General features: G+C 36.8%; 2 protein-coding genes across 4 annotated transcripts; one reads left to right on the top strand and one right to left on the bottom strand.

Annotated features, from left to right (window-relative positions):
• The first annotated feature begins 82 nt into the window (after window positions 1-82).
• Window positions 83-10,051, top strand: LOC7468641 (dynamin-like protein ARC5). 3 transcript variants are annotated; one of them, XM_002309596.4, is made up of 18 exons: window positions 83-491; window positions 581-745; window positions 837-959; window positions 1,365-1,586; window positions 2,658-2,791; window positions 2,908-3,000; window positions 3,202-3,265; window positions 3,467-3,515; window positions 4,660-4,742; window positions 5,960-6,117; window positions 6,224-6,284; window positions 7,490-7,552; window positions 7,653-7,753; window positions 8,153-8,210; window positions 8,498-8,839; window positions 8,920-9,084; window positions 9,194-9,301; window positions 9,751-10,051. In XM_002309596.4, exons 1-17 carry the CDS (start codon window positions 192-194, stop codon window positions 9,272-9,274), a joined length of 2,262 nt encoding a protein of 753 aa, XP_002309632.3. In that variant the 5' UTR covers window positions 83-191; the 3' UTR covers window positions 9,275-9,301; window positions 9,751-10,051. The 3 variants fall into 3 exon arrangements, with proteins under 3 accessions (XP_002309632.3, XP_024459643.1, XP_024459642.1); XM_024603875.2 differs by having other exon boundaries at window positions 9,743-10,051; XM_024603874.2 differs by lacking the exon at window positions 9,751-10,051 and having other exon boundaries at window positions 84-491; window positions 9,194-9,578.
• A 255-nt stretch (window positions 10,052-10,306) lies between these two features.
• Window positions 10,307-12,107, bottom strand: LOC112328001 (glycosyltransferase BC10; the record flags this gene model as incomplete). Its single annotated transcript, XM_052453768.1, is given in 4 exon segments — window positions 10,307-10,399; window positions 10,986-11,460; window positions 11,462-11,540; window positions 11,543-12,107. Coding segments are annotated over 4 exon segments (1,212 nt in total), but the record flags the coding sequence as incomplete, so codon positions are not given.
• Between the last annotated feature and the right edge of the window lie 1,953 nt (window positions 12,108-14,060).

Below are 14,060 nucleotides of genomic sequence, written 5' to 3'. Positions count from 1 at the left end.
TTCGTCATACAAAATGGACTGATTTATTCTCTTTGAAACAATACAGGGACTAACTTATACTTAACTCAATGCTACAGAACAGTGAAGACACTGTTAACAAAAACCCACAACCCCGACTTCAAGTGGATAAGGAACAGCAAGAGTCGGTGAGCCAGGTAAAATCTTTAGTTTCAGTTCGGAGAAAACTAGAAATGGAGGAGCAATGGAGGCTGTATGAAGCTTATAATGAGCTACATGGGTTAGCACAGGAACTGAAGACTCCATTCGACGCACCGGCTGTGTTAGTGGTGGGCCACCAAACCGATGGAAAGAGTGCACTGGTGGAAGGTCTAATGGGCTTTCAATTCAACCATGTCGGCGGTGGCACCAAGACTCGTCGCCCCATTACTCTCCATATGAAATATGATCCTGAATGTGAGGTCCCTACTTGCCATCTTGTCTCTGATGATGACCCCTCTTTTGCTCAGGAGAAATCCCTCCATGAAATTCAGGTTTGCTTTAACTTTGATTTGATTGTTCGCTGCAAAAGTTTTTTTTTTCGAATTTTCGTTTTGATGGAGGATGGAATCATATTCTCCAGGCATACATCGAGTATGAAAACATGAGGTTAGAGAAGGAGTCGTTTCAATTTTCAGCTAAGGAGATAATTATAAGGGTGGAATACAAGCATTGCCCTAATCTTACTATTATAGATACTCCTGGACTTATTGCTCCTGCACCGGGCCGGAAAAATCAAGCATTACAGGTCCGAAAAAGGAATTTAATGATTTAGCTTTGTGATTGTGAATTTTGATTTTTGATTCTGAATTTTTAATGTTTTATATTTGTTTATTCAGAGTCAAGCTCATGCGGTGGAGTCGCTTGTGAGAGCGAAAATGCAGCATAAAGAATTCATTATATTGTGTCTTGAAGATTGTAGTGACTGGAGTAATGCAACTACTCGGAGAGTTGTAATGCAAGTATGTTTCTTTTGATCACTTGAGTGTGTTAAGCTTTTTGTTGGATTCGCATTGTAGGGTGGATAATTTGAGAACCTTTTTGGAAACTTCTCATTAAGGAACTATACGGGCTTCTTTTCATAGGACAGTGGGAGTGATCTTACTTGAGATAGCAACTGGGGTGAATATTAGGATAATCTTTGAATAGCATCAAAGCCAACATGTGTTTGCTTCTCCCAAGTTTTGTTTTTGATAAATCTCTATACTCGGGAAGAATATTTTGGCTGTTTTTATCCTTAACAACCGGATTGGAGTTTTGAGTTTTTTTGATTCATAGTGATTCAAAGTCTGTCTCAGGAATGAATGATTGCTTGTAAATCTTTACTGCTATTTGTAAACCATCAATTCTTTTTTGATTGCTTACAGATTGATCCTGAGCTCTCAAGGACTATTGTTGTCTCAACAAAGCTTGACACTAGAATACCTCAGTTTGCTCGCGCATCTGATGTTGAAGTGTTCCTTTCACCACCAGCGCATACACTTGATGGTTTCATATTAGGTGACTCTCCCTTCTTCACATCAGTTCCTTCTGGAAGAGTTGGTTCTGGCCATGATTCAGTTTATAGCTCCAATGATGAATTTAAGCAGGTTTGAATCTCCAACCATCAAATTAATATTGGCTCAATGAAGTAGATCGGGAACTTTTACAACTGCAACGTGCTCCTTGTTATATGATCAATATTTAATCTATCATTCAAATTCATAATTCTGCGTTCCTCTAAACTTAAGTTGTAAAGTTGCAGCTATATCATAGATGAATAGTGATGCAGCCTAGGGATTTAACTGTGACTTTGGTGAATATTTAGGGCAAATCTGTAATTTCAGTAGATTTCCTACTAAAGATGCATTCAGGAAATATCAAGCGTGTTTTTATTAAGAAGATTTAGATTTCTTATTTATGTTTCCATTTGCTAGTTAAAACTGGAGCATTATGCTATTTAGTAATCTTAGTCTAATTTGGATTAGGAATAACTCAAGCCTACACATATGCTTGTAGCTTATCAATTTCAGTATGATGAAGTTTATTATAAATAAAATGCATCCTTAGCTTTATATGTTGTGAAAATGTGATGTTTCCATTAAGTAGTGATTCCCCTATGTGTGATGGTTTGGTTTTTATGCGAGTGATTCGTTGAACTATTAGTGTGAGGCTAATCTACCTAACTTCTTTTATTTGCATAACTCTCAGCCCTATGTTTTCAATTTCTAAGCAACAATAAACTTTCGCCAGACTTTTCCTGCATCCTGTAGTTATCTGAAAAGGCTGAGTTAAGTTCTTGTGCATCAAATGTTGCTCGGACCATACACACCATGAAATGTTCATGTTTCATGTTAGAAATTGCATATCTTATTTGCTTGATGCTGATGGTTGTCAAAATCTCGTGAACCTGGTGCTCTTAAATTACAATTGTTAGAGCCAATAAAGTTAACAATACATTGCATCTTTGGAATTAATTTTGATAAAACTAGAGTCATTTAACAAGAAGTTCATGTATGTTGTTGTTCCTGTAGTGTAGCTAAACAAGGAGGCTTTATTTAGTGCAAATATTAGATGCACACAACTGTAATATTGTAACTCCTATTTTATGTTATACAGTTAGAGGGTTGTTTTATCCAGCATTATTCTGTTGCAAAATTTGTTAATCAAACTACATGCAGGCCATATCCTTGAGAGAGGTGGAAGACATTGCATCTTTGGAGGAAAAGCTGTGCCGTCCATTATCAATGCAAGAAAGAAATAGAATAGGTGTTAGCAAATTAAGGTCCTTTTTGGAAGAATTGCTACAGAAGAGGTATAGCTTATATATAAATATATATTATCTTTTTGCATAAGTTCTGATCACGATAAGTGTCCACGCTAACCAGCTATCTACCATGACTAAAATTTGAGAATTTATGTTCCTGTCAGGTATATGGATAGTGTTCCATTGATCATTCCGCTTCTTGAAAAGGAGTATCGCACTGCAACAAGAAAGCTGAATGAAATAAACAAAGAACTCAGGTTTGTTGTTGAAGTTATAACAAAGGTTGTTTTGAGGCAATAGGGGTCTAACCTATAGCCTTTTCATTTTTTAGTTTCTGATAAACTTGGTTAGGGGCTTGAGTACTTTCATGTTTACCTCCTGTTTTCATTGTGATGGGTATCTTTTAACTGCTTTCCTTGCCACTAGTTACTTTACCATATTCTTTGTTAAGTATGCAGCACTTTGGATGAAGTAAAATTGAAGGAGAAAGGGAGAAAATTTCACGATCTGTTCATAACCAAGGTTTCTATCAACTTTCACCTTTTGTCAATATTTTAACATCTCTTCTAGCCTATTAAGTGGTTCCTTGACGTAGAGCAATGTATATATAATCACACTGACACCGATACTCCACCACCACCCACAGTTACTGATGATTCTCAATAGTTTTTTCCTATGCTTTTGACTCATTTATGCGTTCTAACTAAATCTTTACATGTTCAGCTGTCATTGTTGTTGAAAGGGACAGTTGTTGCTCCTCCAGATAAGTTTGGTAAATCATTTGATTGATATTGCACACCACAGACAACTTTACCATTGTTTAAATATTATTTTATTATCTTCTCCTCTAGCATGAATTAGTTGAATATTATGTCACATGGTTCCAGTATTAGATCTGTCTTATTAGTAGATCCAAGGCTCTCCAAAAATTGAGAAAAGTCGTTTGTAGCTTAATGCTACTCAAATTTTAAGGATATGCTTGATAGAGGGCTCTAAGGCAGTGAAAAAATCACTAGTAAACGTTTTCACCGTATTCTTTAGTTTTGCAAGCCAAACATTCAATAGATAATAATAAAAATGGGCAACATTTTGTCCCAAACCGTCATCCCAAGGGTACTGTGGCCCTCCCATTTTCATTTATCAATGTCGTGAATTCCACCAATATTGTTTGTTTTAATCTGTGAGTCCCATCATTATCCTTCATTTACATTCTTAACTTTCCACATCCACCAAATATCATCCCTCATAAAAAAGTTATACACTATTATGTTTGTGCCATGACATTTACTCCTGTGATTTTTCAGCCCCCATTTTCTCACCTTGAATCAAATGAAGCTTTATATGAGTGGACTTAAAAGGGAAAGGATCTGAGTGGACTTAAAAGGGAAAGGATCCATGTAGCATTTCAACTAGTTTTTGGTAGAGGTCAAGAATTGCTTTGTTACATTGTCACCACTAAAAGAAACGAACTTGCTATCTTTGAACTCCCATCTAGTTTAAGTTTTAGGCCAAATTGTAAAAAGACTGGACTTTATTTTGAAGTCCCCTTGAACTAAAAAAAAATCCCCAGAATTGAAGCCTCAAAGCAAAATGTCATTGCAATGTGATCCAATTGTTAGAAAAATGTGGTATTTTGTCAATTTTGACCTCCTTCAACTTTTAAAAAGGGCCCCACATAACCCATAATCGGAGGATGTCAAAATCAACAGAAACTTACATTTTACTAATGGTCGGACCAAACTGCAATAGGGTCTTAGTACAAGGCTTAAATTTTTGTGGTTTTTCAGTTCAGAGGAGCTTTAAGAATTGCTAAACTTCAGGGTTTTTTTTTATATATATATAATTTGGCCCAATTTTTATGATTGTCTTACTATTTTAATATGCCAGTAAACTCAGTGTTGTAGTGTTTATTGCAGGCGAAACACTGCAAGATGAGAGAAGTAATGGAGGGGCATTTGTTGGCACCGATGGTCTTCAATTCCCACTCAAGCTAATACCTGTAAGCTGTATATGTTATATTTTTGTCAACAATTTCTTTATGCCTTTGTAGTAGGTGTGTATGATTTTCCAATGTCATTATAAAGCATTCTCATTGCTTTACTGAGAGGAAAATAGGAAATGCTACCATAATGGTGTGTGACAATGAGATGATTGAGGTTTTTGTGGACTGTAAGGCTAGAGAACTCTTAAGAGGGTGCTTGGTTGGAAGGGCGTGGGCATTTGATTCTCAACCACTAAATATACCGAGAGTGAGGTGGTGCGCTGTGAAACAACGGAAATCATGGGCTACATGTCACTGATTTCATTGATGGCTGTTCAAAACAAAGGTTTGGCAAAACTTGGGTTGATGGGATTGAGTGCTGTTTCTTCCAAATCATTCCTTTCTCTCCTTGCCTTTACTTTAAATATAATTGTTTTTCTCTCTTGCCAATTGTCTTGGTAAGTTAGGGTTTTCATTTTTGCTGGTGGGTGCTTAATTTGGGGAACAAACTCTTTGATTTTATGGGTAAAGTAGGTGGTTCTGCATAAGGTAGATGACATGGTCCTCTACTAGCACTTTTTGTAGGCTTTGGGAATGAGAGAAACCATATTATCTTATGGACATATGTGTGGTCTTGGTGATTTGGATAATTTAGTGCAATGCAATTTCTGAATCTTCAAGAACTACTCTCTTTTATAGCAATTCTCGTGGACCATTTTTTTTTTTTTGGACATCTTTATTGTGTTTTGCTTATGGAACTTCCCCATGAGTGTCTTTAGTGGATCTACAATGAGATCAGATTGCCTGTTATATGATTTTGAGTCTTTCTTTAATTTCTTCTTTTTATTTCTTCTGTATTCTTTACTCCTGCAATTTTCCTTCTTCCCTCCTTTTGTGAATTCATTTCAAAGATTCTCATTGCCTTCTGCAAATGTCGCGTTACGCGTAGCTCCTAGACTTCCAAGCTCAATGCTGGGATGTTTTTCTTTTCCTCCTCTTTCAAGTCATTGAGTGTCTTAAGGTTTTCTTGTCTGTTTCTCTCTGTAAGTTGCATTCCATATTTGTTTGGCCTATATTGACTAGTCAAGTCTACTTGATATGAGGAGATTTTTCTTGTGACTAGTATTAGCACAAAGAAAAAAGGTGTTAGCCAATTACCACAACCAACTAATATAAAATACTGGACAGTTCAATAATCTCCATGGAAGGATGACATTTTTGCAATTTACATGTAGAATGCAGGGATGCGTCTTTATGGGGGTGCACAATATCATCGTGCAATGGCTGAATTCCGTTTTGTTGTTGGGGGAAACAAATGCCCTCAAATTACACGTGAAGAAATTGTGAATGCATGTGGAGTTGAAGATATCCATGACGGAACTAACTACTCTAGGTATCCTTGAGATTTGATTGAACAGCTACCAATGCTTTCTGAGATGGGAAACATTTTTTTCTTTCAGTTATCTGATCTCCCTTTTCTCTACAATTTTGTGGATCAGGACGGCTTGTGTAATAGCTGTAGCCAAGGCTCGTGATACATTTGAACCTTTTCTTCATCAGGTGAGCTGATGTTTGCTCTTGTTTACCCCTCTAGGTGGGAGTACATGTAATTTATTGTTACAAATGATTTATACGACCAATTTTGGGATTATACCAAATCCTTTTCTTTTGCTGCTTTTAAGTGCATCCTATCTGTTTTGAGGTGCAGCCTAGAGATTAGATAACCAGCTGAATGCAACTTCCCTGTCAACTTGTTCTGCATCTTCTTTAAACCTTGCAATGCAAATTTTGAGCAAAAACACCAGGGTTGCATTACAGGCCATGTCCAAGCAAAAGCCTGCTTCTAAAGAAGCATGTCTCTTGACAGGGAAACTTTATCCGCTTGATGCTTTCAAGTTGTCAACAAAAGTTTTAACTGAAATTCTGGCATTCCTAGAGCCTCCTCTTGTGTTCTACCCTTCATGTTCCTGGCATGCCTCCCCTGTTGCTTAAGGAACAAATAATTGATTGAACATATTTCAATTTAAGATATTTATGCTAAATGTATCTCATGATAATGTCAGTGATTATCTCATAATTTTAGAAACATAATTTTGGAAAACAGGTTGTGATATGTTAGGGATTGTAGAGTTATGGTCCCACTCAAGCAGAATTCTATAAGGGGAGTACAAGAAAATATACTTCGAAGTTACTAGAGTGTTAATGAATTATGAAATACCAATCAATTTCTTACAAAAGAACGATTCATGTTATATCATGTTCTTAATGATAAATCTGTCCAATTATGAAATCCCAAACAATTTCTTGCAAAAGAATGATTTGTGTTCTATCATGTTCTTAATGATAAAACTGTCCCGTTTTCTTAATCATTGGGAGAATGTTGAGCTTTTCAGAAAATTCTGGTTGCTTGTCTTATTGTCATTGACTTTTTTCCTATCATGCCATCTTTTCAGAAGCTTTAGAGAAGTGAGCGGTATGATGCTTACGCTCTTCATCTTTTACTGATAAACAGGACGGGATTATGCAATAGTGTTTTAGAATCTCACTCATGTAATTAATTTTAATTTGATTTACTCGCATGACTTTCAATCAATATATTGGTCATTCTGCCATTATGATTTTTGTGAACATAAATTTTGGACTATGAATGTAGTAGTCCTGTTTTTGGTTTGCTTCATGCTATATGTTGCAAAATTTGGACACTTCTTCTCCTGGTATAGTTGAATTTGTACTTCAAAACTAATAACTATCCTCCTTTGGTACAGTTAGGTTGTAGGCTCTTGTATGTCTTAAAGAGATTACTTCCAATCTCGGTCTATCTTCTTCAGGTGCAGGTTCTATTTTGGTCCTTTTCCTTTATATCTGTAGGACCTTTGAATAGTTGTGTTATTCATTCATTTATCTCATACCTGAAATTGTTTGTAACAGAAAGATGGTGAGTATCTAAGTGGTCATGATGTATTCCTCAAGCGTGTTGATTCCGCCTTCAGCAACTTCGCTGAATCTACAGAAAGGGCATGCCGTGAAAAGTATTCTTCTTGTTCCTTACACCAGTTATTTTATTTTTATGATTTTTTAAGGAGAAAAAAAACTGCCAACTTTGGATTTAGTTCTCTGAGATATTTTTCTACCATGGAGGGCTGAAGGCAAGTGAGTGCATCAAAATTCAAATTTCCCAATGTACGACTGCCTAAGGAGCACCATCACATAGATATGGATAAGCATGCAAACTGCATCAAATAAGAGAGAATAGTATACAAACAAGATTTTTTCAAAACAACACTTGGATAAATCCATGATTTACCTAGGCAAAAAGTGACACTTAATAGCTGGTGTTCAACAGAGTTTATCAGTCTCGTGCAAAATTCTTCCTAAACAAATCGTAACTTGCACTCATACTTGCCGTTTTTGTTTAATATTTGCTGCAGATGCATGGAGGACTTAGAAAGCACCACACGTTATGTAACATGGTCCCTCCACAATAAGGTTAGTCATAGTTGATTAACAAGGGATGCTTATGAAATCAATAGATTCCTAATTATCACTTTTGTCATGACTCTTTAATTTGATAAGCATCATGCTTTGCATAATAGTGCTATTGTTAATAATGGCTGTAACTGCTCCTTCAGAAGCCTGCAAAGTAACTACTTTGGCATCTATAATGATTACGTTGGCATAAAACTTTCCATCCACTCTTAAGATACATGAACTTGTGGATGTGCTATTCAGATTATTTGTGGTTTAAGTTCTTATTTTTTATGTTCCATATATAGAACCGGGCTGGGTTACGCCAATTCTTAGACTCCTTTGGTGGAACAGAGCAGTCTGCTATGGGAGTTAATCCTATATCTGCTAGTCTGGAGTCATCCATGGTTTCAGTTGCCAATGAGAAGCATGACAATAGACCAAAGGCTGATGTCAAACTCAGTCATTTGGCTTCAGGCACTGACTCATGCTCTGCAGTTCAGACAACAGAAACACGCCTTGCAGATCTTCTAGACAAAACCCTTTGGAATCGGAGACTTGCCCCTTCATCTGAAAGAATTGTTTATGGTCTAGTTCAACAGATATTCCATGGCATAAGAGAGTATTTCTTAGCCTCTGCTGAGTTGAAGGTTTGGCATCCTCTCCATAAGAGAGTATTTCTTAGCTTTTTTTGTGTGAGCTTTTCACAGTTTGCATGTGTCCTCTGCAGTTCAACTGTTTTCTTTTGATGCCGGTTGTAGACAAGTTGCCAGCACTTCTTCTGCAGGACCTAGAATCAGCATTTGTAGATGATTTAGATAACGTTTTTGACATCACCAACTTGCGACACTCTTTCAGCCAACGGAAGCTAGAAACAGAGATGGACCTTAAAAGGGTTTTTATTTTCTTTATTTCCATTTCTTTTTTTGATCCTTTCTGTTGGAAATCTGTTAATCCTGGCATTCTCTAGTTTGCTTGTTAACTAAATGACTCTTTTTTTGCAGATCAAGAGGCTCAAAGAGAAATTTAGGCTGATAAATGAGCAGCTTACTTTGCATCAACTCAAGGCCGTCTCCATTGAATGAGCCCTATACCAGAGTGACACTTGAAAGGTTTAAAGCAGTTGTGGATGCATGAGCTAATCAAGCTATCTGCACCCTTTTTCCTTTCATTCTGAACCCATTTTATTACCATTACTTTACTGCTTTAGTCTTGTTCTGCACGATGATGTTCTGAGCGTGATCTCATTATAACCATAGAAGATATGATGCAAAATTCTCTGTTCAAGATTTCAAATTAGTGTGTATTGTAATCCAACATATCTTGTGTCGTAGTCTTTTGTTTTGTTGTTGATTGATGACAATAAGAGAATTTATCCTAATTACTTTATTCTTTTTCCCATGTTTCGATGACTAACTCAAACCTTTCAATATCAAGATGACTAATAAGTTCATTCTTCATCTTTGAGATGACAGTTTACTTTTTTTTATCAGTTAAACTAATATTTTCCAATTCATGAATCCTGAATCCTTCTTTCTTTCATGTTTTTCAAGGTATATAGTGTGTGCTAATGGAGGGGAGACAGTAGTGGCTTGAACCTGATCATGCCCCCCAGGGGTGGGGATGGCAATCTCTCTCAGCTTTGAGTCAATGCATTGAGTTTATCCATTAGAATTGTTGGAGTATTAGCTCAAGTAGGCAGTGAGTGCACCTCTAGTTATTTTCTTGTCCAGATTGAAGTGGGCCAAGAAAAGTAGATTCGTTCTGGATCAACCAAATCTCTTGATGAAGGATTGAAACTCTAACGAACAAGTAGTCGAAAGTGATTCTAAAATGGACCTGCTGTCCAATTCCATTCCAAATTGTTCTTCATATATATATATAACTATGGTTAAAAAAAACCTTGAAATGATATTATTTAAGAATTCTCTTTTTTTTTTCCTTAAAAAAAAGGAGAAAAAACAGAGCTAGAAGTGAAACTTTACCTGGATTTGTAACGCTATCATAAATTCTCTCATCTGGAAACTTGAGCGAGCAACCCCCCTCTCCCTCCATCATCTCCTTCGATGGGTCAACAACAACAGATAATTAGTCCAATCAGCCATCAATTCATGGTGCTAGTTGGCCCCACCAGGAAAGTGAAAAACACATAAAACCATCACCATGGGATGGGAACCTGCATAGCAGCCAGCAGTGACGACATGAAGGCACTGCCCATAATGGACAGTACATAGCTTGATGACAACACAGAGGTCTTTAACTCTTTGAAAACACACACTCTCACGTGTTCTCTTTAAGGAACAAGAACTCAATGCTTGCCTGTCCTCCACAGTGTGTCAGGGAGCGAGGCCACGTTTACAACCATGACAGCTCAAGTCTAGTTAATTGATAAACACGCAGTATTTTATTGGGTTTTGTTTTTAAATTAGCACTATTAATTAAAAATACTGCCAGAATAGCATTTTTGTATTAATCGCAGCTCAAAAATGCAAGATTCCATGACTTTACTTTTTATGCTAATATATTTTATTTCTCAATGCAACAATCTACAAGCCCGTTCTGGACTAATATGGAAATAACATAAATTATTAGATCATAAAAAATATTGTTTTAGAAATTAAAGAATCAACTTGAATCTCACTCGAGTTTTAATTTAATCGGATTTAAGTAACATTAGTTTTTTAAAGGGGAAAAAAAGTTTTGCACTCTTAATATTAAGTTTGTAATTTGTAAAAAGCACTGGGTTTTTCCCAGCTTCTTTTTTATACAATTGCCCGTAAAAACCATTAATTTTACAACAACGCCATTGTCCTAATCATTCAAGATGATATCCTTCGCTATACTGATTAATGGCTGGATCGAATCAGGAGAAAATTTCCTCGCAAACAAGAACGGGTCATTTCGTTTCATCACTGACAAATCAGAGCCGTTTATTCCCTCGTAACCATACCTCGGCCTTCTGTTTCTCAAGCTCATTATCAAATCTGGGCCCACCTCAGACGCCTTATACTTACGTGGGTGACCACCAGCACTAACACTTCAGTCAACGCTTGTAAGTGTGGCAGAAACTGACCCGCGCGGGTCCTGCATATGGATAAGGGTAGGGAAGTAATTCTCTTCAGGATAACATGTGTCCTCCCTCAAGCAAGTTTGGTTAAATTTGGGCCAAATCCTCATGTCCCTTACTACCATCCTCGCATGCTTACGTGTTAATACCCTAAACTGGGACCCGATACGAAAATCTTTAAACCCCACCTCCGGGAGCATCGACTCCACGCGCCGCCCATCTATCATAAGCACCACCCTCATTGTCAAGTATCTCAATAAAATTCTTCCCCGAGTTGGTCAAGATTTGTATGTGAAGTTGAACGAATGTAGAGGAATACAAGAAGGGGATAAAAGGGCAAACATGGAAGTGGAAGGGTCATGAAGAAGCGCGTGGGATAGTAACCGACGCACCGCCGATATGAGAGTGGGGGTTGATCTTTTAGCTAGTTTTGAGTGGATAACTTTGTCTGTGAAAACCGCTGTAAACGGCGGGTCTTACTTGTAAGTTGGGTCTGCATGGATATAGATGTTAAAGAGAGTACTTCTACTTTGGTTAAAGTAGAGTTCCCATGGAGGTGCAAAGGGAAGAGGTGTAGTCGTCAAAAACAAGAAAGCTAGTTTCTTTGGTGATTTAGGTCTTGGATTGACTTGGGAAGCAAGATGTAGAAGTGAGTCGTCATCTTGAGGTGGTGGTGGTAGGGATGGAGGATGAGGTGGTGGTTGTGGTGAAATGGGGGTTTTGATTTTGAGTTTAGGGAGGTTTTTTGTTAAAAAGATTGTACCTTTGTCTTCTTTGCAATCACTAATGGTGGTGGTGGATGTGGGCGTGGTGATGGTGAAGAGTGAAGACAATGGCCAAGGGTAAGCACAGGATCAAAGCACATAAAAGAGAGAGTGGGGTTGGAGAAAGCATTTCTTTGAAAAATTTTGCAAAATTCAAGATGATTGAATTTTTGGATTTGGTGGGGAAGAGGGGTTTAAGGTTTTATGGGTTGAATTGTAAGATGCTAAATTGACTGCGGGTGTAATTAACTAACCATTTAAGTAGAGATTTCATATTATTAATCCAAATATATATTAACACTCTATTTATAAATAAATAGATATTTAAAACATAGAAGAAAATAAACAAAAAAAGAAGAAAAATAGGAGGAATATATATACACACACCTTAAAATATTAGCTAAAATAGAGTAGTGTTTGTGTCGTTTGATTGTGTTACTTTTCATGTGGCTTGTTGGGAAATTGAATCACAGCCCTAGAGCTTGTTTACTGGGATCATAAATCTAGAGATAAACGGTGATGATGTCTTCGTATTTTTCACGTGAGAGTTTCCTTTTTTGGCAAGTGGAAAAAAGAATTTTGTTGGATATCAAGAAAGATGAACACGTGGCTAGCCTGCAACTTTTTGTGGGCCTTACCGTTATGTATCGGGAGGGCATAGTGCGTGGGCCGTGGGGGCCTCACATGTATATTCCGAAGCCATGCCTTATTTTGTGTGCCCTCGTTAAGATCTTGTCCTCCCCGCCAGCGCCGTTGAGTCCTCAGGCTCAGGCTGTTAAAAGATTAAGAATAAAGTAAGCAAATCCTTTTATCAAATCATCATGCCATTGATCTGGTTAAATAAATTGTTATTTGGCCTGCACTGTAACATAAATATATTTTGCAACATTTCAAGTATAATTTTTATTTTTTTTTAAAAAAAAGCAACTTTGACTAGGTTTTGTTGGGTTTGACCACTTCTCTAATTACAAATCCAGCCTATTCCAGATTTAATAACATCAATATTTAGCTTATTGCTAATGATTTATTGTGCTTTAATTTGTTTATAAATGTTTAAATACATTGAGCGGTGTTGGGTTAAATTTTAGAAACACTACCCCAGTCTCAGACTCTCAGTCATCATGCATCCATATCAAGCAAAAAGCTGCAGAAAATAAAAGAAAAGAGCTGTGGCCTTGTTCTTATTCCCTGTCCTGTAAAATAACCCATCTATCTTCATCATGGTATCAGAAATCAGGATTCAATCATGTTTGTCTGTGCACATCTAATTATAGAAACAGTGATGGCTATCTGACACCACTGCAGCGGAGGCACTGAGCACTGACACACACACGCATGCATGCATGCAGCCTGCTCAGCAAAACCCTGTCAAGGAGGGGATCCAGTATCGTGTATGGCTGCTGTAGGCTTGGGCTAGCGACGGAGTACTACTTAACCTTCTTTCTTCCTGGGTCATCTGTCCTTTTCTTCTCCCTTTTTCAAGTACTGGTCAGATAATGGAGGCAGTAATAATAACTAGCTGCCATCTCTTTTTATACGAACATGCATGCAAAACATGTAGGAAATCCATCACTAGTTGAAGAGAAGATCCATCGTAATGAATCCTTCGTATTTATTCCCCGTAAATAAATAAACGTATCCTCTTCTCTACTGTTTTAATAACAGTGATGGTATTTGCAGGCTTTTTTTTTCCCTATCAAATCTTAAATAAATCATATACATAAACTACATAAATTCTAATGAGAATAGATGATTAAAAAAAGAAAAAGAAACAAGAAAGAATGAGACCAAAATCTCTTTGATTTGATTCGGGAGAGTAATTAATAAGGTTTATTTTAATTGATTAGCAGATTTATTTTCTATATTATTATCCATAATTCAAATCTTTACGGTAACCCCACAGGAAAATTAATTTTTGAAATTGTATTAGTCCGGATATAAATGTTTGTTTAAATTGCAAATTAGTCTCCGCTACAAGATTTTATAGTTTTAACGACGGAGAGATTTTATCGATATGAGATTCAGAGTTTATTAGTAATT

Source organism: Populus trichocarpa, chromosome 6 (genome assembly GCF_000002775.5).
Source record: "Populus trichocarpa isolate Nisqually-1 chromosome 6, P.trichocarpa_v4.1, whole genome shotgun sequence".
Lineage (NCBI taxonomy): Eukaryota > Viridiplantae > Streptophyta > Magnoliopsida > Malpighiales > Salicaceae > Populus > Populus trichocarpa.
Note: the sequence above shows the minus strand (reverse complement) of the source record. Positions and strands in the feature narration are given on the sequence as shown.